The sequence below is a fragment of the Salvelinus alpinus genome, chromosome 16 (genome assembly GCF_045679555.1).
Source record: "Salvelinus alpinus chromosome 16, SLU_Salpinus.1, whole genome shotgun sequence".
Taxonomy (NCBI): domain Eukaryota; kingdom Metazoa; phylum Chordata; class Actinopteri; order Salmoniformes; family Salmonidae; genus Salvelinus; species Salvelinus alpinus.
The window spans coordinates 11,544,144-11,571,813 of NC_092101.1; the positions used below are offsets into that span (position 1 = coordinate 11,544,144).

At 41.0% G+C, this 27,670-nt stretch overlaps 1 protein-coding gene and 1 non-coding gene across 2 annotated transcripts; both read left to right on the top strand.

The window, feature by feature from the left end:
- The first annotated feature begins 259 nt into the window (after positions 1–259).
- On the top strand, positions 260–26,484 carry LOC139540807 (lipoamide acyltransferase component of branched-chain alpha-keto acid dehydrogenase complex, mitochondrial-like). Its single transcript, XM_071344784.1, has 11 exons — positions 260–408; positions 11,701–11,827; positions 11,944–12,019; positions 12,174–12,355; positions 12,584–12,711; positions 12,889–13,141; positions 13,478–13,644; positions 15,331–15,408; positions 23,102–23,293; positions 23,577–23,648; positions 23,940–26,484. Exons 1-11 carry the CDS (start codon positions 364–366, stop codon positions 24,105–24,107), a joined length of 1,488 nt encoding a protein of 495 aa, XP_071200885.1. The 5' UTR covers positions 260–363; the 3' UTR covers positions 24,108–26,484.
- On the top strand, positions 23,698–23,836 carry LOC139541810 (small nucleolar RNA SNORD94). Its single transcript, XR_011668425.1, has one exon. It is a non-coding gene; the product is annotated as a small nucleolar RNA SNORD94 (small nucleolar RNA).
- Positions 26,485–27,670: the final 1,186 nt, after the last annotated feature.

Sequence of the window (27,670 nt, forward strand, 5' to 3'; positions counted from 1 at the left end):
TCACCAACTTTGTTCAACGTGCTGCTTGATTCGAACTCAGCATCCACTTCTACCATTTTACCTGTCTGACCTGGAACAATGTGACACCTTTCCCACCCGACAGGAAATATTATTTATTCTCAGTCTGGGGTACTTGTTCCCATCTCCTCAAAAGTATGTCTGACTCATATAGTGGATTTATGCCGCGTTCACAACCCCGTTGAAACTAAGAAACTCGGATATTCTGACTTGCTAACTGGTTGAACATGGCACGTGTTTCCTAGTTCCGACTGGCCCATGAACACAGCAAAATCTCTATTGTGACTGATCTCTGATTGGCCATTGAAAGGGGCGTGCGTTGGATCCGGACGAAGAGAAACAAAGATGGCGGCAGTTACCAGAGGCTCATTCACATTTATGAGACGCTTGGTAGGTTTGTTAAAGTTTTTCCAAATGTGTATACCGACGTGAAAGCTTTGCGAGATAGTTGATGATGCACAAGGATCATACATTTAGAAATACTGCTACTGTACATCAATCTAGAGACGTTTCCCATGCAGCTGCTAGCCCGACTAGCAAACAAGCTAATTTTAGTCTATGTTACAGTGAAGTGAGATTGAAATTGACCATTTTTCCTAATTGTTTTGTAGTTATGAACAATTGCTATCTGTTGGTTACTACTACTACGCAGATAGTCAACTATTTATTTGACTCAAACTGTTGACGCTGTGTGTGTCTGAAGGAATTGAACTTGAATGCCAATACAATGTCATCCCTAACCCATTCATAGACCACTGTAACTAACGTTACCTTTAGCGCCTGACGATAGTACTGTAATATTTTGTTAAGATTTTCTACGCTCGTTCTGAACGTTAAACGCATCGCTTGCGGTATGGTTTTGGAATCAAGTTACGTATTTTTCATATCAGCGACAAATACATTTCTAAAATCAAAAGGTTAAATTACGACACACTTTTTATAGGTTTGGGGTTTGTGATAGGGTTTCCACACGGCCATCTTTATGTTATATTACAACGTTTGTTTACGGAAGACAGGCGGCCACCTGTGCTAATTGGCTATTTAGCGTTCTCCGAACACCTGTGTGTGAACTTAGCTGGGGAGGAAGTGTAGTTCGTCAACTGGAGGCATACACTGCGTATGGATTTGTGCAACACTTACTGTAGCAGTTTATCTTTGTCATTTGAGAGATTCTTTCTCATTGATATTTTTATTTCACCTTTTATTTAACCAGGTAAGCTAGTTGAGAACAAGTTCTCATTTACAACTGCGACCTGGCCAAGATAAAGCAAAGCAGTGGGACAGAAACAACACAGAGTTACATGGAATAAACAAGCGTACAGTCAATAACACAATAGAAAAAAAAGAAAGTATGTATACAGTGTGTGCAAGTGGCATGAGGAGGTATGGCAATAGTAGCAAAGTAATTACAATTTAGCAGATTAACACTGGAGTGATAGATGAGCAGATGATGGTGTGCAAAAGAGCAGCAAAGTAAATAAAAACAATATGGGGATGAGGTAGGTAGATTGGGTGGGCTATTTACAGATGAACTATGTACAGCTGAAGCGATCGGTTAGCTGCTCAGATAGCTGATGTTTAAAGTTAGTGAGGGAAATGTAAGTCTCCAACTTCAGCGATTTTTGCAATTCGTTCCAGTCACTGGCGGCAGAGAACTGGAAGGAAAGGCGGCCAAAAGAGGTGTTGGCTTTGGGGATGACCAGTGAGATATACCTGCTGGAGCGCGTGCTACGGGTGGGTGTTGTTACCGTGACCAGTGAGCTAAGGTGGAGCTTTACCTAGCATAGACTTGTAGATGACCTGGAGCCAGTGGGTCTGGCGACGAATATGTGGCGAGGGCCAGCCGACTAGAGCTGCTAACGCTATGCGTTATTATAATCATCCAGTTCGTCACATGCGTTTTGAATCGAGCATTAAGGACGGGCAGTGAACAGATTTTTTTATCCCCTGTCATTTAAAAAAAGCTTGCTGTCAAGTTGGCTCGAACCCATGGTTAAAGTGCACCATCAATTGCTAGTCAACCGCTTTAGCAGTGTCTGCCACTGAGAAGCGATGATGGCCCACAGTACAAGACTGCTATTTCCATAAGGCTCTTGGCTTCTTTTTTTTTACGATGAACTTACATGTAAGGACCTTATTTTCCCCATAAAAGCACATAGATGTGTGTGTGAAACTGATAACGTGGGATTTTGTCATGTATATGAAGAAGTGAAAATGTTTAACAGTAGTAGCTTGTTGCCTAGTCAAGGATGCATCAGTGCAATGTTGACTCACATTTTGTTACAGACCAACAAAACAAGTTAACCTTGAATTTGTAGGTTCAAAATATCCTTCTAGTGGCCAGTGTTTACCTATTTTAAGTAGTGATGCACCGATATGACGTTTTTTGCCGATATCCAATATTTTCCTTGCTTAAGAAACGATACCATTAACCGATATTTAAAAGTTTAGCTGCCTTTTAAGCATTCTAGTATAGTTAACACACACACATGGACGCAGCGGTCTAAGGCACTGCATCTCAGTGCAAGAGGCATCACTACAGTCCCTGGTTTGAATCCAGGCTGTATCACATCCGGCAGTGATTGGGAGTCCCATAGGGCGGCGCACAATTGGCCCAGCGTCGTCCGGATTTGGCCGGGGTAAGCCGTCATTGTAAATAATAATTTCTTAAATGACTTGCCTAGTTAAATAAAGGTTACACACACACCACACTGACCAAAAAGTTTTGTTGCCATTTACTTATGTCCCCATTACCAGTAAAACATAATCAAAACCAATTTATTTTACTTGCTGTGCTGTTTCGTTGTTCATTTGTTCAGTCGTGTCATTCTCAACCAGGATTTCTATGGAACGCCGTTTGGGTCTTTGCGTGTAAAAAAAGATGTGTGTCAAATAACACTATTTAACATGTCAAATAACACAACATAATCTGTTTCAGTAGCTATAGTTAGCCAGCTAACTATATAGCTAGGTGTCATCATCTAAAATAACCCTAATTTATGAGACAGGTCTGACCATCATTAATCAAATAAGAACTATCTATGTGATGATAGCCACTAAGGATTAGCCACAATAGTGGACTTTGCGTATAGCCTTCAAAATAAAGGTATGGCATAATTCTACTATTGGTATTAATTTGCATCACTGTCAATTCCACTTTTATTTTGGAGAAAAACGGCAAATTCCACTATTTTGCCTAATCCTTATTGTGGCTAGCTTCACAACACATAACCCGGTCTGGTCGAGCATCACTAGCCAGATGAAGCTAGCTGGCTGCGTATAACGTTAGCTTTGAGCAACAGGGTTAAGTAGCTGGCTAGCTATTCAATTTCAATAGGCAAACAAGTGGCAACCTAGCTAATACTTACTCACAAGGATTCCTAAATCATTGATAAGAATAATGAAAATAACTGCAGCTTCTGCTGGTCATTGTTTTCAGACTGGTTTTATTGGTGCTAGCTAGGTACCAAGCTAAAGCTAGCTACCCCAGAAGTTGCGGTTGAACAAATTATGCTTTATTACAAACGCAGTATTGTAAACACATCGTTCGTGGCCAGTGTTTGCGTGTTTGAAGACTTGTTTTGTACAGCTTTGATAGTGCTACTGTATCTTTTTTGACACACAAAGATGCAAACGGTGTTCCATAGTATGTATGTCGTGAAGCTAATAGCAGTGACGCTATTACTGTGTAACTCCGGTAAGGCAACATCTGAAAAATAGCGCATTTGGTAGTGTGTACCGGTGCTCGACCAGTCGGCGAAAGCCAACATCACCTACGACAGAGAACGGTTGATTGTCAAGGGCAATGAATTCCACTATCTTGGCTTTAATGGATTTCACCTTTGAGTTGTGTCGCTGAAGTTCTTACTCTTTCAAATCACTGCTCGATCCACACAGCAGACATTGTGTGGCTAGGTTAGGAATGCTGTGTTGCACTTGTAGCACAACATTTTACGTGGAGTTATTACGTAATGTACCTACGTTATATAGGTATGCACGGTATCTTTGACATCGGTATTTAACATCGCCATTAAACTAGACACCGGCCGATACCGATGTTGGCATTTTACGCTAATATCAGCAGATTCCGTTATGTTCACCAATTTATTCCTATTGTTTTTTTATTATATATTTTTTTTACTATTTCGTGCATCCCTAATTTTAAGAAATGCTATTGGTTGGTGGATATAAAGTCTAAAATCTTTCATAGGCTGAAGAAGTTATAATCGGTACGACCTGTTGAGGTTAGCATAGGGCTAACGTGTGCCATGTTATCTGATGGGACCAGCTACAATTGAGTAAATTTACACTTTTCAATGGATGATACTCATTTTGTGCGTTCCACTTAGACCAAGTCCCACCCCCCTGTCACTTAAGGAGCGCATTTGTTGTTGCTTGACCACGAGACACTTTAGTTCAGTCTACATGGTTAATGCAACAATGTTGATGACAACAATGTTGTTTCCAATTTGATCTTAATATAAATCCACAAGCGTTCTATAATTACAACATTATTAGTTTGTGTTTCTTACATCTGCAAACAGCTACTTTGTATTTTCTTAGCAAGTTAAGCTAAATCATGTTAGGCACTAATGCTAATCGCTAGTTAGCTGGCTAGCTAACTAGTTAATAAAAGTACTGAGTCAGAGCAAACGTTGCTAGCTAATACAGCCTGATACCAGTGCTGGTGGAGGCCTAAATCAGCATGTTGTTTGCAACAGTATCTTCTAAATTTATATTTATTTATTTTATTTATTTCACCTTTATTTAACCCGGTAGGCCAGTTGAGAACAAGTTCTCATTTACAACAGCGACCTGGTCAATATAAAGCAAAGCAGTGTGACACAAACAACAACACAGAGTTACACATGGGATAAACAAATGTACAGTCAATGACACAATAGAAAAGTCTATATACAATACAGTGTGTGCAAATGTAGTAAGATTAGGGAGGTAAGGCAATAAATAGGCCATAGTGGCGAAATAATTACTGATTGATGTGCAGAAGATGAATGTGCAAGTTAAGATACTGGGGTGCAAAGGAGAGAAAAAAACAAGGGAATGAGGTAGTTGGGTGGGCTATTTACAGATGGGCTATGTGCAGTTATCTGTGAGCTGCTCTGACAGATGGTGCTTAAAGTTAGTGAGGGAGATATGAGTCTCCAGCTTCAGTGATTTTTGCAATTCATTCCAGTCATTGGCAACAGAGAACTGGAAGGAAAGGCGGCCAAAGGAGGAGTTGGCTTTGGGGTGGACCAGTGAAATATACCTGCTGGAGCGCGTGCTACTGGTGGGTGCTGCTATGGTGACCAGGGACCTGAGATAAGGCGTGGCTTTACCTAGCAAAGACTTATAGATGACCTGGAGCAGGTGGGTTTGGCGACGAATATGAGGCGAGGGCCAGCCAACGAGAGCATACAGGTCGCAGTGGTGGGTAGTACATGGGGCTTTGGTGACAAAACGGATGGCACTGTGATAGACTACATCCAATTTGCTGTGTACAGTGTTGGAGGCTATTTTGTAAATGACATCGCCGAAGTTAAGGACTGGTCGGATAGTCAGTTTTACAAGGGTATGTTTGGTAGCATGAGTGAAGGAGGCTTCATTGCGAAAGAGGAAGCCAATTGTAGATTTCATTTTGGAGGAATAGACGAAGCATGAATATGTTGGGTATATGAATAAAGATATAATGTAGCCAAAGATTATAGGGTCCCCTAGGAAACACAGAACATCACTTTGGTTCCTATCCTCTCACAATAACTCGTCCATGGCATTTTCATTCGTTGTCATGTCAAACAACACTGTATTCAAAGTGCCCACTATTATTTGTATTCTAACTATAGAATTATAATAAACATTCTATTTCCATGATTCCAAAAGTTCACACAAGTGTTTTGATCTTAATCGCAATTGCAACATTTGGTTAAAAGTAAGCCCTAGTATTTTTGGCCATATCGTGGCAGTGTGGAAATGATCTCAAATGAGTGCAGGAAATGCACAAATTTATGGAAATGCAGGAAATTATTTTAGGTTGAAGTTCAATTGAACAGTATAAAATAATCAGAATTGAGAAAGACCCATTGAAATCATTTAGAATGTGTTTTGCCACCCTACGGTCACGCACTACTCAAAGAAAATTTTGAACTTTTATTAATCAAAAACATAAAATACTGTCAAAAATGTGAAAAATAGCAAATTATATTTTGGCCATATCGCCCAGCCCTACTTTGCAACAAAAGTTTCCACTTTAAATAAGTTAAATAGCTAAACAACTTTGCCACACATGGCTGGGTGATTCTCATGAAACCATGGCAGTAGAAAATTGTGTAAGAAAACCATAATGCACCTTTAACTATCATTCTGAAGACTACAATGCTTAGTTTATAGCACAGTGTCTCATTTTAAATACATTTTACATTTTTGCCTGAATTTTTATACATTATCTACCCAAATTCTCATTAACGAAATGCATCCGGATTAAATTCTTGAGTCATTTTATACAATTTTACTTTAGAAAAACCTAATTTATTTGAATAAAACACTCTGTTGCTGTAATTGGTGAGTAAATCATACAAATTGTATACTAGTTGAAGTTTACATAATATTTATTAGTAAAATCACTTCGTGGACATGTTTCTCGTTACTGTAACACTTTCAAGTTGTTGTAGTAACTCATTTTATTTTTTAATTTTTTTTATTCACCCATGATGCATAATCTAAAGGAGCAGTCCTTAAGGCGTCAGCATGCTTCAGTTCGGCGGGCGGCTAATGAACAAATGTGCTCGCATACTCCATTAAGACCTTCACTTGAAAAACAACAAAAAAGCTGCAATAGTACTGTTTGTCCATTTTGAGATGCCGTAGCCAGTATACACTTCCACAAAATAGTCAGAATGAATCCAAGATAACTCAAGAAATCTGTAATTAATTTGGATGTTTTTGCCAAGATCTTAGTCGTACCATTTTACATCTAACTAAGATGTTTGCAGTATTTCTCAATTAAAAAATGTGCATGAAAACAAGTAGTCTCTCTTTGAATGACAACAGACTTTTTATTGAAGAATTTTTACTGTTGACCAATCACGGATGAAGGGGCGTAGACTTTGTCTCCCGAACTTCAGCTGGTCTCGAGGGAAAAAATGTGTGCCCGAACTGAAAACCCTGACTGAAGTCCAAAACGAACAAAAACATCACAACATTTCATCATAATACAATTAAATTATTATTAATGTAACTTTAGTTGTTCTACAAACATTGAGCTATATGTTTTGATTTTTAATACATTGTAAGGCTGCATGATGTGACTCCAATGATGATTTGAAAAAAGACGCTAGAAAGGTATAAGCTCTGCTTTTCTTTTTGGCGCAGGCTGTACACACTTCATTAGTCTCTCATTCACAATTTGACAAGCACTTGATAATGCCTCAAATTTCACGGCGGCATCCCCTTTGTGGCTGTAATGCACCCTAAAAAAGTCCATGCCTTTTGCGGCCCGGAGTGCTGCGTTGTGCCTTTCTCCCCGAGTGTGCTGCGCAATCCAAAGCATGTCTCACTCACACGGCTCGGCTCTCAGTCACATGATCAGGTCTTTCTCACAGGCTACAAGTGAAGACAGACACATCGGGGACGCAACTGCGTGCGTCCTTTACAATTCCGAGGTGTATATTGAAGATATTGGAAGAACTCTCCACATTTACTTTTCATCAGTTACTATGTAGGCCTAACAAACTGTAAAAGCACTAGCCTATTTCAATCTATTATCCCCCATAGTACAAAAGTCAACCTATTCTGTGAAATAAATATTCCAAACATAGTCTGGGACAGTTGTGGGATGAGCGATCCCAAAATAATACAACCACTAGCATCCCAAAAACTTTTTTGATGCAATGTGGCTGATGCAACAGAACAAAACGTTTAGCTTAAAATGTTGATAAACTATTAGGCACATGGTAGTAGGCTATAAGCGCAAATGTTCCATTAGCGGAAAACACCATTTATCAAAAGTGACCTCAAATGCAATTATCCACGTAATGCTTTTATTATAAAGGTGCATCTTTATGGTGAAAATGATCTTCCCCAAACTTGAAACTTACTCGTTGCTTATATGTGCCAGTTAGGCTCTACACCCCTTGTAAAGCGAATTAATGTGCTTCATTTTAAGAAGTTATTTGGCCACTTTAGTTGTGATAGGCCAATATGTTTTAATAAGGTTTCTATGGGCTGGGCTACATGAGGTGTGCAACTGATTTGAAAAAGACAACAACAAAAAAGGTATTGTTTCTTATGCTGGGCATCATTCACAAGTGATAGTATATAATTCACAAGTGATAGGCTAATATTGTCACCCATCAGACTATTCTTGATTTCTTGTCTTTACAAATACTAAATAATATATGTGTGACATTTTTGATTTAGAATGGACCATTATCATGCACCTGTATTGAAACATGTCATCTATGCACTTAAATAGCGAATGGAGGGCGCTTTTTCCCGTGGTTTATTTTCATGCCAGCCAGGTAGGCTATGCTCCTGTTGTAAATATAAGCAATGTGCTTAATATTAGGAAAGTTGAGAAATAAATATAGTAGGCCTAGCCTATAGAAAGCTGATGGGATCCTCCTCTTTTTATTAGCAGCCATCACTCTGTTTTCTCCTGCAATTGCATAGCCTATAGAAATGTTGCACAACATGAGCTCATGGGCTCACATGAAGTGTGTGATTAGAGGGACAATGGAGTGCTAGGTACCAGGCAGTTGGCAGGTTTGGTAGGCTACTAATGACCAGCAGCAGCATCAGAGCTTGGACAAGCCTAATTACCGTGACTAAACGGTCATGTGGAATTTGACTGCCTTCATGACTAATGACCTCCGATGTGGCGGTAATACGTTCACCGCAACAGCCCTAATCATTACCACATTTTTATGTCAGTTTCGGTAATGAGATCCTTAAATAAGGCAATGATAATAAGTTAATTCTAATGTATATTCAATGGGTGTGCTGTGCTGGTGACTTTAATTAATTACTAGGACCACTGCTTTCACCTTTTTGTGTGGATTATTTTGTAAAAATCAGGTATTTGATTAAGCAGGGCTGTCATGAAATATGGGTTTCTAAACCCCATTTAATTTACTAAGTGACAATCTGGAGTTTGTTTTTCAGCAAAGAGCATCCGCCACTTAAAAGAGGATATCCCACTTTTTTTAAATGTACCTGTTTTAGCTATACTGTTTGATATCCCAAGAAAGCTTTTGGTCCATATCCGACATATTTAGGTAGTTTATATGCATATCATGTTATGCCATTTGCGCATAGAATCCCATTCAATTTAGTAATACATCCAAAATATCTTAGAACCACACATCTAATACACCAAAGTTACCTGTAAAAAATAAAAAATAAACACTTTTTAAAATGCATGCACGTAATTACAGTACTTATGGTAAAATAAGGGTTGTTTTATGCAAGTCATTTGGCATTAACAAATGACAGTTTCATGTATTGGGTTACTGAATTTCTAATAGAGCTCAGTCATAGTTTGCCATTGGAAAACTGTAAACACACATTATTGAAACATGCTTTTCATTACTGTAATGCACCAATATTTAGGATATATTAGGAAAAATAAAATGTTTTGGATTAATCTGATAGTGTGCTTTTTGGGCTTTATCCAAATATGTGTACATGAAAATAACATGTATACACAAATAATTACAAAAAATACAAGATTTAGGAAATGTGTAATGAGAGAAATTACTAAATACATTTGAATTTAAATATTTTTTTATCAGGCCTTTTTATTAGGTGAGAAATGTAAAAAAAAGTTTTAATCTTAATTTGTTTTACATTTTGGGGACTTTGAAAACTGTTGTGGAAATTGTGGTAAAATGCATAATATCTGATCAATAATTACGAAATAGGTAAATACAGATCCTAATCTTGGTGATCCAAGAGACATTGTGGTGGAAAGTGTGTGTATCTACATTCATTCATTCATACATACAGAACCAGGCAAAAGTTTGGACACACCTACTCATTCAAGGGTTTTTCTTTATTTTTAGTATGTTCTACATTGTAGAATAATAGTGAAGACATCAAAACTATGAAATGACACACATGGAATCATGTAGTAACCAAAAAATATTAAACAAATCAAAATATATTTGAGGTTCTTCAAATAGCCACCCTCTGCCTTGATGACAGCTTTGCACATTCTTGGCATTCGCTCAACCAGCTTCACCTGGAATGCTTTTCCAACAGTCTTGAAGGAGTTCCCACATATGCTGAGCACTTGTTGCCTGCTATTCCTTCACTCTGCGGTCCAACTCATCCCAAACCATCCCAATTGGGTTGAGGTCAGGTGATGCAGCACTCCATCACTCTCCTTCTTGGTCAAATAGCCTTTACACAACCTGGAGGTGTGTTGGCTCATTGTCCTGTTGAATAACATGATAGTCCCACTAAGCCCAAACCAGATGGAATGGCGTATCACTGCAGAATGCTGTGGTAGCCATGCTGGTCAAGTGTGCCTTGAATTCTAAATAAATCAACGACAGTGTCATCAGCAAAGCACAATCACACCACCTCCATGCTTCACGGTGGGAACCACATATGCGGAGATCATCCGTTCACCTACTCTGTGTCTCACAAAGACATGGCGGTTGGAACCAAAAATCTCACATTTCAACTTATCAGACCAAAGGACAAATGTCCACCAGTCTAATGTCCATTGCTCGTGTTTCTTGGCCCAAGCAAGTCTCTTCTTATTATTGGTGTCCTTTAGTAGTGGTTTCTTTGCCGCAATTTGACCATGAAGGCCTGATTCACACAGTCTCCTCTGAACAGTTGATGTTGAGATGTGTCTGTTACTTGAACTCTGTGAAGCATTTATTTGGGCTGCAATCTGAGGCTGGTAACTCTAATGAACGTATCCTCTGCAGCAGTAGTAACTCTGGGTTTTCCTTTCCTGTGGCAATCCTCATGAGAGCCAGTTTCATCATAGCGTTTGATGGTTTTTGCGACTGCGCTTGAAGAAACTTTCAAAGTTCTTGACATTTTCCACATTGACTGATCTTCATGTCTTAAAGTAATGATGAACTGTCGTTTCTCTTTGCTTATTTGAGCTGTTCTTGCCATAATATGGACTTGGTCTTTTACCAAATAGGGCTATCTTCTGTATACCACCCCTACCTTGTCACAAGAATTCCACAAATTAACTTTTAACAAAGCACATCTGCTATAATTGAAATGCATTCCAGGTGACTACCTCATGAAGCTGGTTGAGAAAATGCCAAGAGTGTGCAAAGCTGTCATCAAGGCAAAGGATGGCTACTTTGAAGAATCACAAATATAAAATGTATTTAGATTTGTTTAACACTTCTTTTTGGTTACTACATGATTTCATATGTGTTATTTCATAGTTTTGATGTCCTAACTAGTATTCTACAATGTAGAAAATAATAAAAATAAAGAAAAACCCTTGAATGAAAAGGTGTCAACTTTTGACTGGTACTGTGTGTGTGTAACATTAGATTGTTAAACTAAACTTGCTCTGCAGCTAGTCAACTGTTGAAAGCTTCGAAGTCATGCTAGGTATATCTTTAGATGCTGAAACGGTATAGAAGTAACGGGACCCCATCTAATGACTGATCATGACATGGATCTATTTCTCGTTTATCCTCGCAGCTCTTGGCACATCGGTACAAGCGTTGCTGCTCCAGGGTCCAAACTGGCCGACCAGACTACACCCGTCATCCCCACACTGTCTTCATCCCTCAGCTGTGCAGCTCTAGGTTTTTCCACACCAGTTATGGTAAGTAGGCTTCGGAATCGGCGCACAGGGATGTGGAATAATGCACGAAAGGCTATGTGGAAGTTATAGGTTAAAGAATGGATGTTTCATTTTTAATGATCATTTGCTTTCTTTAGTCACATCAGGACCAATTCTGCCATTCAAACTCTCAGATATTGGCGAGGGCATCATGGAGGTGACGGTGAAGGAATGGTATGTTTTCAAAATATAGTACAGCAACATGCAAAGCTGTATATGAATTACGTTTTGTTAAAAGAGTTGCCACTAGAGGCCACACAAGTTCAATGATTACTAAGCATAGCTACTCCAAGAGAAAGATGTTAAGGTTGTCTTTCTGTTCCCATAGGTATGTGAAGGAAGGAGACAAAGTCTCCCAGTTTGACAGCATCTGTGAGGTACAGAGTGACAAGGCGTCTGTCACCATCACAAGTCGTTATGACGGTGTCATTAAAAAGCTCTACTATGAGGTTGATGCCACAGCCTTAGTGGGCACACCTCTGGTGGATATCGAGACAGAGCCCGGTCCGGGTAGGTATGCCGCCAAAGCACCAACAATGGCGTAATGGGAATCTCCCAACTTTTTATGTATCAAATGTTTAGAACAATAGAACTGAAACTTGAAGCCAGTTCGTATTACCTGGGTCACGTTTATAATAATAAATAAAAACATTTTGGGACACACCAAAATATCTAAGTTCAAAAACAACGTTGGCTTCTGTTGGAAGGTGGGGATAGTGACTTTGGTCGATCTTTCAGAGGTGGCCCATGAGGAGGATGTTGTGGAGACCCCGGCGATGTCAAACGATGAGCACACACACCAGGAAATCAAGGGACACAAGACCCAGGCCACCCCTGCAGTCCGTCGTTTAGCCATGGAGAACAATGTGAGTTGTTATTAAAAGACAGACACATGCAAGCATGCATTCACTGCAAGATGGCACTACAGCACAAGATTTAGCACCACCCCTTTAAACCTGGAATGGCCAACTACAGGGTGTCCAGGCTTTTGTGATGATTCAGTCTATTTACCTCTTTGCCGCCTACTTTCCATTCCTCCTTAGATCAAGCTGAGTGAAGTGGTCGGTACCGGGAGAGACGGACGGATCCTCAAAGAGGACATCCTCAACTTCCTGGCCAAACAGACAGGGGCCATCTTACCCCTGACCCCATTCCATGAGATCCAGCCACCCCCTCCCGCAGCATCCGCCCCCTCCTCGGCCTCCATGCCCAAGATGAAGCCCCCACCAAGTGTACCGCTCCCTGTCATCTCCAGGCCCGTCTTCATGGGCAAGGACAGCACTGAGCCCCTGAAAGGTAGTGAGCTTTACAGAGATCGTTAATGGTTCCAATAAATGTTTTCTTTCTGGGCTACATTTCTGATTCAGAGAATAACTCATAGTATTAGCTAGACAGGTTAAATATAGTCTATTATAATTAGAGTAGCAGTGATGTTTTGAACGGGTTTCAAAAAGCTAGTCACTGTATTTAAATTCTCAATCTAGGTTCAGTCCAGGGTCCAAACAGCTTCCTTCTGGCTTTGTTTGCAACAGTCTAAAGTGACCTGACCGGACAGGTGTTAACTTAGCAATATAGTACTGGCTTCATCAAAACATATCCCTTTTTTCCCAATGTGTTCTTCTGAACGACCAGGTTTCCACAAAGCAATGGTGAAGACCATGACTGCAGCTCTGAAGATCCCCCATTTTGGTTATAAAGATGAAGTGGATTTGACGAGGCTGGTGCAGCTGCGAAAGGAGCTGAAGGGCCTGTCAGAGGGTCGCGGGGTCAAGCTCAGCTACATGCCCTTCTTCATCAAGGTGACCTTTGACTCCTGACATGATGTAATATGAAGTTGTGAGGTGACATGTCTAGTGTCAAAGTGACGCTATTGCCAAAATGCATGGGGTAACACCTAATAAGATGTATTCGTTATGACGTTTAAATGTCAGTGTTATAAGCTCATGCCAGATCATGTACTCTTGTTATGACAGAGGTAGCAGCTTGTGTTAAGTGACTGAAGTGTTATAATGCCCTGCACAGAAACTTCATTATTACAGGGGTGTCATGAAAGAATCATTGCACGTCATACCTGAAGTACTATGCCAGAGGATTTGGGTAAATAGCCTGCTTGCTGCAGTTTGGATCACACCATAGTCCCTGTGCCCAAGAAAGCGAAGGTAACTGACTTAACGCCCCTTAGCACTCACGCCGGTAGCCAGGAAGTGCTTTGAAAGGCTGGTCATGGCTTACATCAGCGCCATCATCCCGGAAACCCTAGACCCACTCCAGTTTGCATACCGCCCCAACAGATCCACAGATGACGCAATCTCAATCGCACTCCACACTGCCCTTCCCCACCTGGACAAAAGTAACCTTATGTGAGAATGCTGTTCGTTGACTACAGCTCAGCGTTCAACACCATAGTACCCTTAAGGCTCATCACTAAGCTAAGGATCCTGGGACTAAACACCTCCCTCTGCAACTGGATCCTGGACTTCCTGATGGGCCGTCCCCAGGTGGTAAGGGTAGGCAACAACACATCTGCTACGCTGATCCTCAACACGTTGGCCCCTCGTGTACTCCCTGTTCAACCACGACTGCGTGGCCAAGCACGGCTCCAACACCAACATTACATTTGCTGTCGTCACAACAGTGGTAGGCCTGATCACCAACAACGATGAGACCACCTATAGGGAGGAGGTCAGAGACCTGGCAGTGTGGTGCCAGGACAACAACTCCTTCAACGTGCTCAAGACAAAGGAGCTGAGCATGGACTACAGGAAAAGGAGGGCCGAGCACGCCCCCATTCACATCGATGGGGTTGTAGTGGAGCAGGTTGAGAGTTTCAAGTTCCTTGATGTCCCCATCACCAACAAACTATCATGGTCCGGGCACGACAACGCCTTTTCCCCCTCAGGAGACTGAAAAGATTTGGCATGGGTCCCCAGATCCTCAAAGTTCTACAGCTGCACCATCGAGAGCACCATCGAGAGCAAAAAATTGTCTAAGACTCTAGTCACCCAAGTCATAGACTGTTCTCGGCAAGCAGTACCGGAGTTCCAAATCTAGGTCCAAAAGGCTCCTTAACAGCTTCTACCCCAAGCCGTAAGACTGCTGAACAATTAATCAAATGGCTACCCTTACACGGTAAGGCCTTGATTATTTGCGTTGACACCCCCCTTCGTTTTTACACTGCTGCTACTCGCTGTTTATCAATGCATAGTGACTTTACCCCTACCTACATGTACAAATTATCTCGATTAACCTGTTCCCCCGCACACTGACTACGTACCGGTACCCCCTGTATATAGCCTCGTTATTGGTGTTTTGTGTTATTATTATTTTTTACTTTAGTTTATTTAATCAATATTGTCTTCACTCTAACTGCATTGTTGGTTAAGGGCTTGTAAGTAAACATTACACGATAAATACCTGTTGTATTCAGCGCATGTGACAAATAAAATGTTATTTGAAGATAATCATAATCTTCTCTATTTGAGCAGGCTGCTTCACTGGGCCTTCTCCATTTCCCTATCCTCAACGCCTCGGTGGACGAGGCTGTTCAGAACATCACCTACAAGGTAAGGCTGCAGGAAGGGGGGATGGTTTTGGGGAGACATTGCTTCCCTTTCAGTCAGTCAACTTTGGTACAACATACTATGGGGAGTCGCACTCTCACAACTTCGGTTGAAAATCTAAAATCACTCCTGACAAGGCCAATGAAATCCTTTCCTCACTGGAAGCCCCGCCTTCCACAGGTGATAAGTGTGAGGCTAGAATTAATTCCTTCCATTATTCCGCTCTTCATCTCGGTGTGGACAGGAACGATTCACGCTACTAAAACAAACAATTGGAACACGAGACTGTCTGTCTTACTTTGATCCAACTAAACTGTCCCTTTGTGGTAGAGCGTGCTCACCCCTGGACGTTGTTTGTTGGAGTTTGTATGGTTCTTATAGTTTCCTAATCACAAAAAAAAAAAATATTCTTCGGATTGTTTGGCCTGGCTATAGCAATGAGTTAAGATTGCTAAAAATGCGACCTAGATGACGACGGCTAAGCTGGATTTGGGTTCATAACCATGCCCAAATGAATAAAGAGATGCTCAGGTTTGTTGTCTTTGTGTAAGTTAGAGGTTGACACAGGAACAGGAAAGGGAGTGAAGTTCTGGAGTGAGGCCTAATATAATTTGCTTATTAAAAACCAATAAAAATTAATTATGGTAATTTCCTCAGATGCAAGAGGAGAAATAAACAGTTGCACGTCATAAGTTAATTCGACTGAAAGGTTGCTTGTTCGAATCCCCGAGCCGGCGAGGTGGGAAAGAAATTGTCCGTTCTGCCCTTGAGCAAGCAGTTAACCCCCACAAGACCTGCTCCCAGTCGCTGATGATGTTGATTTAAGGCACCCACCCCGCACCTCCTCTGATTCAGAGGTTGGGTTAAATGTGGAAGACACGTTTCGGTTGAATGCATTAGGTATCCCCTTTCCATCTGGGTAACTAGAAATTCTCAATGTGGTTATCACAGCCATTCAACTCCTAACTGTTTTTGAAGTCACCATTGGCCTCATGGTGAAATCCCTGAACAGTTTCCTTCCTTTCTGGCAACTGAGTTAGGAAGGATGCCTGTATCTTTGTAGTGACTGGGTGTATTGATACACCATCCAAAGTGTAATTAATAACTTCACTATGCTTAAACGGATATTAAATGTAGTTTATTTTTTTAATTTATTTATTTTCATCTACCAGTAGATTAAAGATAATTATATGTGTGGGGTACAGCGATGGTGTAGTCTTTTTTTTAAAATCACGTTAAACACTATTATTGCACATAGTGTATCCATGCAACTTATGTGACTTGTTAAGCACACGTTTACTCCTGAACTTATTTCCACTTGTCATAAAAGGGGTTGAATACTTAATGACTTAAACATTTCAACATTTTTAATTTTGAAACATTTTGAAAAAATATATAATTCCACTTTGACGTTATGGGGTGTTGTGTGTAGGCCAATGACGACAACTCTGAATTGAATCCATTTTTAAATCAGGCTGTAACACAACAAAATGTGGAGAAAGTCGAGGGGTGTAAATACTTTCTGAAGGCACTATATAGCTACAACCAGGCCTGCCCTGAGAACAGTCTTGGTTTCCACTAAAGCGATTCTGTACACAGAGCAGGGGGACAGACGAGCAGCTAACGGAGGAAGTTATTTCTGATTTCTGCACATAAAAATTAGCACGGGACAGTAAGATTCCGGGGTTATGGAACTGTTGCGGGATCAGGACATACAGGGAACATTTTTGACAAGACAGGACTGGAATTAATTTTCACTCCCCCGTCAACCTCTAGTTTGAGTTGTGGGATGCGGAGATGGATTGAGTCTTTGGTCAGAGTGGCTGCCCACAATCAACACGGTTCTTGTGCGCTCCATCACCAGTTACGGGAGACTACTCGACGAGTACCTCATGAAGCCGGTTGAGAGAATGCCAAGAGTGTGCAAAGCTGTCATCAAGGGAAAGGGTGGCTACTTTGAAGAATCAAAAATGTTTTGGTTACTACATGATTCAGAATAGAAATTAGCCTGTAAAGTTGAGGTAAAAGTAGAACAATGTTCTTACACCAAAATGAAAGATTTTTATTGAAAAGCAAAATATTAAACGTTGAGTCTTCATCCCTGCTATAAATCATAATGAAGTATCATTTAAAAAAAGAAACATTTTGCCTTGAACAAGTCACCTACACAGTAAGAAAACACAATGCCGAAGTATATTTATATCATTTGCGAGCGACCTGTCCAATAGGCTATTTGTATGAACATTTTAAATGAATATTGAACGAAACACAGCTGTTTTCCGGACTCTAATTTAATTTAGCCTAGGCATGAACATTTTAATTAGGAGTAATAAATAACAAAACATGGCTGTCTACGAACACCAGGGCCAGCCAGTCATGGCTAGAAGGGATCCAGCATTTGTCAAATTGAATGTCAGATTTGACTTTTTGTAAGCAGTTTAGGAGAATTAGGTTAAGCTTAGGAAAAGGGTTTGTGTTAGCTAAAATTGAACTTGATCTTAATTTGACAAAAGCTGGATTCCTTCTAGGCATGACCGGGCAGGCCCGCCCCACTCACCATTCCCGCTGCGATTCAGCACCACAGCAGTGGAAAGAGGACATTAGGTGGTCACAAAATGAATAAATTATAAAACTGTTGTTGGACAATCAAACTCGATATGTAAGTAAACAAAATTCGTTAAGGCTGGTTCATTGAGTTAAGGCTTATTTTTTACAATGCTCCTGTGAAACGAGGCACGTGCATTTTATGAAAGCACTTGTTTCCAAAACTCAAATGATATCCCTTTTTACAGTTCTTCTGGATTATGTTTATTGTAATTTGAACTATGAGGTCGTGAATTGTATCGTGTGATATATGTGGCTTATTGACACCAACTCTGTTTCCTACTATAGACAGTTGGCTGCCGAGTGATTGCAACATTGTGTAACTCTGATGTGAATAGTTGGGAAAAAAACATTGTTGCCAAGTGCTACTGAGTAAGCTCAACTGAAATGCACCAGATACACATCATTACTCTACTCTAGTCTGTCAATCTATTCCAAATCTTTATACTATCCAAGACACGGGTGGCATATGTTGATCTTGCCTAGGGCGGAAGCAGAGCTGCTTAGACCGGGCGTGACGAACACAATTTGCCTCTAATTTACTTGTGTTTGCGGCGGACCTTGGCCTGCTCAAAGTGAGCCGCTGCGGTTGGGAAGTCAAAACTACAACTCCTTGGAGCAGCTTGCGATGCGCATCAGCCTTGTTACTTTGTCCTCAAGAAGGTGTGCCCTTGAGGCCGTATTTAATCTGTTTTGGATAAGGAATTCCCTCTCGGTGGGCACACTGTATGCTCCTCTGAGAAAGCAGCCCCCGAGCAGCTAGTTTGGGTTAGGAGGGCTTTAGCACGGATCTGGGCGACTAGTGCGCCGCTCCCCAAAAACATTACTGGTACGACTGTACCCTACGTTTTGTTACAGCAAACTGGGTACTACGTCAGCCATTTCAGGAGCGTTCTGTGTCCAAAAGGGGGCTGGGCGTCATGCGATCTCACAGAAGCATAACGTGTATTGGTAGCTTTCCATGTTTAATGCCCCTCTGGTACCCCTTGAACTAGAGGTCGATCGATTAATCGGAATGGCCGATTTAATTAGGGCCGATTTTCAAGTTTTCATAACAATCGGAAATCGGTATTTTTGGGCGACGATTTTTTTAAATAAAAAAAATGGTATATATATATATATTTTTTTATACCTTTATTTAACTAGGCAAGTCAGTTAAGAACACATTCTTATTTTCAAGGACGGCCTAGGAACGGTGGGTTAACTGCCTCGTTCAGGGGCAGAACGACAGATTTTCACCTTGTCAGCTCGGGGGATCCAATCTTGCAACCTTACAGTTAACTAGTCCAACGCAATAACGACCTGCCTCTCTCGTTGCACTCCACAAGGAGTGGACAAAACTTATTTCTTCAGCTTGCTTGATTTTGCTCTGTATATTGCGTTGTTTGGTTATTTATTTATTTATTTTTTTGTGCCTGTTACGCGAATGCAGTAAGCCAAGGTAAGTTGCTAGCTAGCATTAAACTTATCTTGTAAAAAACAATCAATCATAATCACTAGTTAACTACACATGGTTGATGATATTACTAGATATTATCTAGCGTGTCCTGCGTTGCATATAATCTGACTGAGCATACAAGTATCTAAGTATCTGACTGAGCGGTGGTAGGCAGAAGCAGGCGCGTAAACATTCATTCAAACAGCACTTTCGTGGGTTTTGCCAGCAGCTCTTCGTTGTGCGTCAAGCATTGCGCTGTTTATGACTTCAAGCCTATCAACTCCCGAGATGAGGCTGGTGTAACCGAAGTGAAATGGCTAGCTAGTTAGCGCGTGCTAATAGCGTTTCAAACTTCACTCGCTCTGAGCCTTCTAGTAGTTGTTCCCCTTGCTCTGCATGGGTAACGCTGCTTCGATGGTGGCTGTTGTCGTTGTGTTGCTGGTTCGAGCCCAGGGAGGAGCGAGGAGAGGGACGGAAGCTATACTGTTACACTGGCAATACTAAAGTGCCTATAAGAACATCTAATAGTCAAAGGTTAATGAAATACAAGTGGTATAGAGGGAAATAGTCCTATAATTCCTATAATAACTACAACCTAAAACTTCTTACCTGGGAATATTGAAGACTCATGTTAAAAGGAACCACCAGCTTTCATATGTTCTCATGTTCTGAGCAAGGAACTGAAATGTTAGCTTTCTTACATAGCACATATTGCACTTTTACTTTCTTCTCCAACACTTTGTTTTTGCATTATTTAAACCAAATTGAACATGTTTCATTATTTACTTGAGGCTAAATTGATTTTATTGATGTATTATATTAAGTTAAAATAAGTGTTCATTCAGTATTGTTGTAATTTTCATTATTACAAATACATTTATTTTTTTTATCGGCCGATTTAATCGGTATCGGCTTTTTTGGTCCTCCAATAATCGGTATCGGCGTTGAAAAATCATAATCGGTCGACCTCTACCTTGAACGAGTGGTACCAGAGGGGCATCTGAATCTCCCCAGGGTGGGAGCAGAGTATATGAGTGGAGTTGAGCGGTCAAAAATCCCAGCGCTCCACGTCCTTTCCAACCGCTCTCTTAAACTGCCGCTCCAAATTCACTCCATTCATTAAAATCACCATTTAAACCAACCCCCATCTATTTTTGTGACTACCTGGACCTACCATTTGGTTTTGAAGTATTGAAACCAAACCCTATGATGATTCCACAAGGGGGCACCCCTCCCATAGGTTGTGCATTACTGGGATTCATTGCTGCATTCTGTCTGTAGTTCACTGGTCCCTAATGAGGTGTCTAGTGATACAGGTTATGGGCCCGTAGGCGATTGGTGGTTGGAAGCAGAGTCAAGGGAACAAGCAGGGTTGGACACAACCATGTTATTATCTAACACACGGTCTCTGGTTCAAATGAACCCCAAAATGAGCTGTCTTTCCCCAGCTCAACACTTTTCATTCCTAGGAATTAGATTACGGATTCTCAACCTATTGCGCCCGCTTGGGATTTGGTTTTGGATGCTCTGTGAGAGGCCTTCTTTTGAATCACTGAGTCTGGATCTGAAGATCCTCTCCTGTGACATCTCCTTTCTTGTGGAGATGTTGGGGACCTCCAAGTTATCCATACACCCTTCCGGTACTTAGTTTGTCCAAGGCGATTCTGAGGTGACGTCGCGTCCAAATGCAGTCTTCGCCCCGAAAGTAATGGCTATGTCCTACAGGTCCTTATTTTTTTGTAGCTATTTTCTATTGTTTGCCTCCATTTGTTTCTGATGAGCAACATAGTTTACATGCCCTGTGTCCGGTGCCAGCTTTACGCACGTACATTGAACGGACCTGGGATAACCAACCAACTTTTTGTCTGTTTTGCTAATACATCTTGTGGCAGGGCGCTCTCTAAGCAGCCTCCACAATCAATCTCCCTGGCATGTAGCAGCAAGCTTAAGAGGGCGCCTCGCCTCAAGCTCCGATAAAACATTGCAGATTTCTACTTTGTTTGTTTTCTAATGTGTTTTTTTTCTCATTTTATTATTTTTGTTTTTATTTCACATGGTCCCCCCACCGCCTCAAGTCTATACTCTGCCTCCACCCTAATAGACATGTAGTAATCACTGCTACAGTTATGTGTATATAGTTCTATCGTTTTTTTTATTAGCATTGTCATTTTATTTCACTTAGACCTGCATGTCGGAGCTTATGACTTTCACTGTACTCTGCAATCACACCTGCTACCCTGTACATGTGACTGTTAGCCCTTCAGAGATTCAGTGTGTTTATCTAGCGGTGTATGCGCTAACTCCACCAGGGGTCTGGCAACGTCTTGGGTGTTATTTAAAGGGTTGACTGTAGGAGATATTGGGCTACGCCAAACACTTGTGAGGTTTCATCGCTTGGCTGTCACAGCCCCCAGTGTGGTAACAGCTGGGTCGTTCCATGTCATTTCAACAAGCCATGACACCCACAACCTGATTTGTTCTGAAATTGTTCCTGTAGTTAGAAACGGATAAGATTAGAATTCCCGCCACAATATTTTGTTGAAATATAATTTAAATCTGTGAGAAATGTAAGCTAATTGATTGCACCCAAGTTGTCCATTTAAAAAAAATATATTTTTAATTTTTAATAGGTTTCATAATATTCAATAAATTATAGTACCTAACATCCGATTTGGACCAAACTTTATTATTTATTTTTACAATGAGTAGGACATGAGGGATCCAAAGAAATGGTATAAAGCCATCCACAGACCACCCCAACAACAAGTTTACAGTATCAGTTCTATGTTAAACAAGTAGTCAAGAGCTGCGGCTCTGAGTATTGTTTCTTCATCCTATCTAATGTATTCTCAGTGAATTTGGTTGTTCCCCCCTGTTCAGAGAAATTACTAATTTAAAGTTTAGGTTTATGTTCCATCCTACATCTTGAATTTCATAACCATGCCCAAATGAATAAAGAGATACTCAGGTTTGTTGTCTTTGTGTAAGTTAGAGGTTGACACGGGAACATATTAGGCCCCTTAGTTCCAGTGAAGGGAAATCTTAACGCTACAGCATACAATGACATTCTAGACGATTCTGTGCTTCCAACTTTGTGGCAACATTTTTGGGAAGGCCCTTCCCTGTTTCAGAATGATAATACACTCGTGCACAAAGCGAGGTCCATACAAAAATGGTTTGTTGTGATCGGTGTGGAAGACTTTGACTAGCCTGCACAGAGCCCTGACCTCAACCCAATCGAACACCTTTGGGATGAATTGGAACGCCAACTGCAAAGCCAGGCCTAATCGCCCAACATCAGTGCCCGACCTCACTAATGCTTTTGTGGCTGAATGGAAGCAAGTCCCTGCAGCAATGTTCCAACATCCTAGTGGAAAGTCTTCCCAGAAGAGTGGTGGCTGTTATAGCAGCAAAGGGGGACCAACTCTCTATATTAATGCCCATGGTTTTGGAATGAGATGATTGACAAACAGGTGTCCGCATACATTTGGTCATGTAGTATATTCAAATAGATGGGATACTTGCTCACCGTAGAACTAGAATGACTCATTAACATGAACACAGACATGACATTTCTCTCATCCTTTCTTCAAAGTGATTGAGAACCCGAGCTGGTTCTGAGATGTGCTGATTTGTCTCCTCCTCCACCACCAGGCATCCCACAATATTGGTCTGGCCATGGACACGAGCCAGGGCCTGCTGGTGCCCAATGTGAAGAATGTGCAATTGCTGAGTGTGTTTGAGATCGCAGTGGAGCTCAACCGCATGCAGACCCTGGGCACCACGGGCCAGCTGGGCACGGCCGACCTCACAGGAGGCACCTTCACCCTCTCCAACATCGGCTCGGTGAGCTGGGGAGGGGAAACTAATGGCTGGGAGGATGAGCTTAAAGTGATACTGATAAGTCAAACAGATTTATATATTTTTTAAACCTTGTGTGATTTGATAATGTTGACGTTTTCATAATTAAAAGCCGTATTGGCATTTTTTAGTAGCTATTTTAGTAGCCATCTAATGCTAACTTGAACAGTAATTGACAGCTAGCGGCTGCATTATTTGGGACCTATGCTTGCTTAAGCCGTTTGTTCAGTCTTTACATGTCATGTATTTGTGTTTTCCATTGAATCAGATTGGAGGCACTTATGCAAAGCCAGTAATTCTGCCTCCTGAGGTGGCGATTGGCGCTCTTGGAAAGATCCAGGTTTGTGAAAATGTATATTACTTTAACATTATCAGTTATGTTGTCAATGCTGGCTATGATGAGTAGCGCAGGGGTACGGACCTCAGCTGATAATGGGAGCTGAGTGTTGGTGCTAGTTCTCAGCTCAGTGGGCATGTGGCCAGCTGACTGGGAGGTGTCAACACGATACAGACGCCTGACTGAGCCTCATGACATTGTCTGGACTTGTTACATTTATATTTATTTGATAGTTATGGATGTCTGGATTGCTTTATGAATAATAATCTCCTGACATGTTTATGCCCCTTCCAGGTCCTGCCAAGGTTTAACTCGAGGGACGAGGTGGTGAAAGCTCACGTCATGAATGTCAGCTGGTCGGCAGACCACCGGATCATCGACGGGGCCACCATGGCGCGGTTTTCCAACCTGTGGAGGGACTACTTGGAGAACCCGGCCTCTATGGTCCTGGATCTGAAATGAGCATGCAGTACCCTGGCCTGCGTCCACTGGACGCAAGCCCAGCAATGCAAAACCAGCCCCCATGATGATGTGAAGTTGGTCTACTGTACTCTGACTCTTTGGGTAGTCACTTTGACTGGGTGTTACTGGTCACCATACTGCTCCTGCCCCCTTGGCCTTCCAAACCTTTCTTCCTCCGAACATGGATGGCTGCACACGCCACGGACACCACAAGTTCCCTACTACTCGACGTTGTGAAACTAACCTCTAGTTGCTGGCTGTTTTTATCTTTGTGTGTGGCCTTAGTTTGATTGCTCTCTTCTGGTTGCCTTACTGACATAGGATGGGTATGAACAGTAGCGCTTTCTCCTGTAGAGCAGAATGTTGGAAAACAAACCTTTTTAGTAAACCTGTTGTATTTCTGAAATACTGTATAACCCTGTAAAAATGTCTTTGCACCTTTTTTTTGTTTTCTTACAGCCCCACACATTCCCTCATCAATGCTAGAAAGCTATTTTCAAGAGAATGTGCGGTTTAGTGATTCCCTATGAAAAGCGTCATTGCACAACATGCGCTTGTTAGTGTTCATATCAGCTACAGTGCCTTCAGAAAGTATTCATACCCCTTTACTTATTCCACATTTTGTTGTGTTTCAGCCTGAATTCAAAATTGATTAAATCGATGCAATACCCTACAATGACAAAGTGAAAACAGGTTTTTAGAATGTTTTGAAAATGAAATACAGATCTCATTTACGTAAGTATTCACACCATTGAGTCAATACTTTGTTGCAACCTTTTGGCAGGAATTTCAGCTGTTAATCTTTCTGGGTAAGTCTCTAAGAGCTTTCCACACCAGCATTGTGCAACATTTGCCCATTATACTTGTCAAAATTCTCCAAACTCAAATTTGTTGTTGATCGAAGCTAGACAACCATTTTCAGGTCTTGCCACAGATTTTCAAGTAGATTATAGTCTAAACTAACTTGGCCACTCTGGAACATTTACTGTCTTCATGGTAAGCAACTCCAGTGTAGATTTTGGCCTTGTGTTTTAGGTTATTATCCTGTATCTGGTGGAAAGCAGACTGAACCATGTTTTCCTCTAGGATTTTGCCTGTGCTGAGCGCCATTCCATTTTCTTTTTATCAGTAATGTGTTGCATTGGATTTGCCCCAAACATAACACTTTGTATTCAGGACAAAAAGTTAATTACTTTGCCACATCTTTTGCAGTATTACTTTAGTGCCTTGTTGCAAACAGGAGGCATGTTTTGAAAATGATTTATTCGATACAGGCTTCCTTTTCACTCTGTCAATTAGGTTATTATTGTGGATTAACTACAATGTTGATCCGTCTTCAGTTTTCTCCTATCACAGCCATTAAACTCTAACTGGCCTCATGGTGAAATCCCTGAGTGGTTTCCTTCCTCTCCGGCAACTGCGTTAGGAAGGACACCTGTATCTTTGTAGTGACTGCGTGTATTGATACACTATCAAAAGTGTAATGAATAACTTCATGTTCAAAGGGATATTCAATGTCTGCTTTTTGTTTTTACCCATCCACCAATGGGTGCCCTTTGTGAGGCATTGGAAAAACTCCCAGGTGTTTTGGTTGAAACGGTTTTAAATTCACTGCTCGACTGAGGGACCTTACAATTATCTGTATGTGTGGGGTACAGAGGTGAGGTAGTCATTCAAAAATCATGTTAAATGTGATTTTTGCACACAATGAGTCCATGTACCTTATTATGTGACTGGTTCAGTACATTTTTACTCCTGAACTCATTTAGGCTTGCCATAAAAAAAGGGGGTTGAATACTTATTGACTCAAGATATTTCAGCTTTTCAATTTTAATTTGTAAAAAAACTTTGACATTATGGGTGTGTATTGTGTGTAGGCCAGTGATAACAAATCAAAATTTTAATCAATTTTAAATCCACAGCAAAATGTGAACAAAGTCAAGGGGTATGAATACTTTCTGAAGGCACTGTATGATAATGTCAGCAGCTACTGGACAAAACACTCCAATGGTTCCCCAATTGTTAGTTTGATCAATTTGTGTTACGAAGTTGCTGCTTTTCTTGCTGTTTGCTGTTTTTTTTTTAAAGGAAAATATTAAGTTATGGGTGGAAGTGAACACTTAAGCTGTGTTCGAATACCCATACTAACATACCGTATACTACCTACTCAATTTACGTCACAAATAGTGCAGTTAGTATGAGTATTCGAACACAACCTTAGTGTAGGATTTGGGGAATGCGTACTGTGGTCTCTGTATTTTAGGGAGATTGTACTATTTGAAGGTGTGTGAGAAATGCCTGTCTGACTTAATCACCGTTTCTGATATTGTGTGGGTCCTGAAAACAAGTTTTAATAAATTTGAGGTGTAAAGATTTATTGGCTTTGCTGAGTGTTGTCGGTTATGTTCCCCAAGAATTCTGACACTCACTAGTTTGGCAAAATAAAGCCTTCAGTCTATAGGAGCTAAATAATTGTCGTCACCTGTAAGTATGGGAGAGATACAGGTTCATGTTGGAAATTCCCAGTCATTTTTCCCATGGGAATTCTTTTAATGGTGAAATGTAAGGTCTGTATTATATAGCCCTACAGTTCATTTAAAATATGTAGTTAACTGAGTAACCATCTTTCCATTGACCATTGCTCAATGTTTTTGTCTCCAGGACTTGGAATGAATAGAGCTGGTCCTAAAATGCTTCTAATTTCCCACCCCAGTGAACAGAGGACATTGGAACCATTGGAACGTTTTCCACCCCTATTTCACACAATTCTTCCTACTGTCTTCGGAAGGTATGTGTTGTCAGGGGGACTGTAGTCCATGTGGCAAGTTTAGCTTGTGACCACCACCACTATTTTCAGTGTTCTACCCCTGACTAAAATGAAACCTCCGGAGTCACGTTTCATCTAGGAACACTACTGACAAGGTATGAGCTCTATTGCTACTCTGTAACAAGATTTTCAAAGCAAAGAAGCTATTCCATCAATACAATAACATACACTGAGGACATGTCTAAGGAATTTAGCACATGGGTTTACTTCATGCAAATTAGTCCAATTTAGAAGGTACTATTTAATTTGGCTGCGACCTCCCGGCAACAGGATTTGACCGTTTGTTACCGGACTACTACAGCTGTGCTCCCATCTGTTTTGAACTTACACATTGACTGTTGGTGCTTCCATGAACTTTACAGTCTATTTGGGGTGAGATGTATTTAATCCTTTTTGTCAATTATGTGAAAGTTATTTAGTACTTGCAGTTTGGCTTGATAAGGAATAAGAATTGAGGTCCAAATTGAAAAAAGGCTAATCATGTTGTCAATCATCATTATGAGGACCAATGTGTTTCCTTCTGCGGTGAACAAATCTAAGCAGATATGTTCCTGCCTCTGTCCTTGTCAAGCTCTATCTGTCTGAGGAAGCAGTGAACAGGCAGACAGACTCCAGTCCTGTTTTGAGTTGAGGCTGTTTTGGGAGCTGCATTTGATCAGGGTCACCATGACCTGGGTGGCAGTGGCACCGTCATCTCTATCAAGTCCCTTTGGGAGACTAGAATTAAGAAAACTAA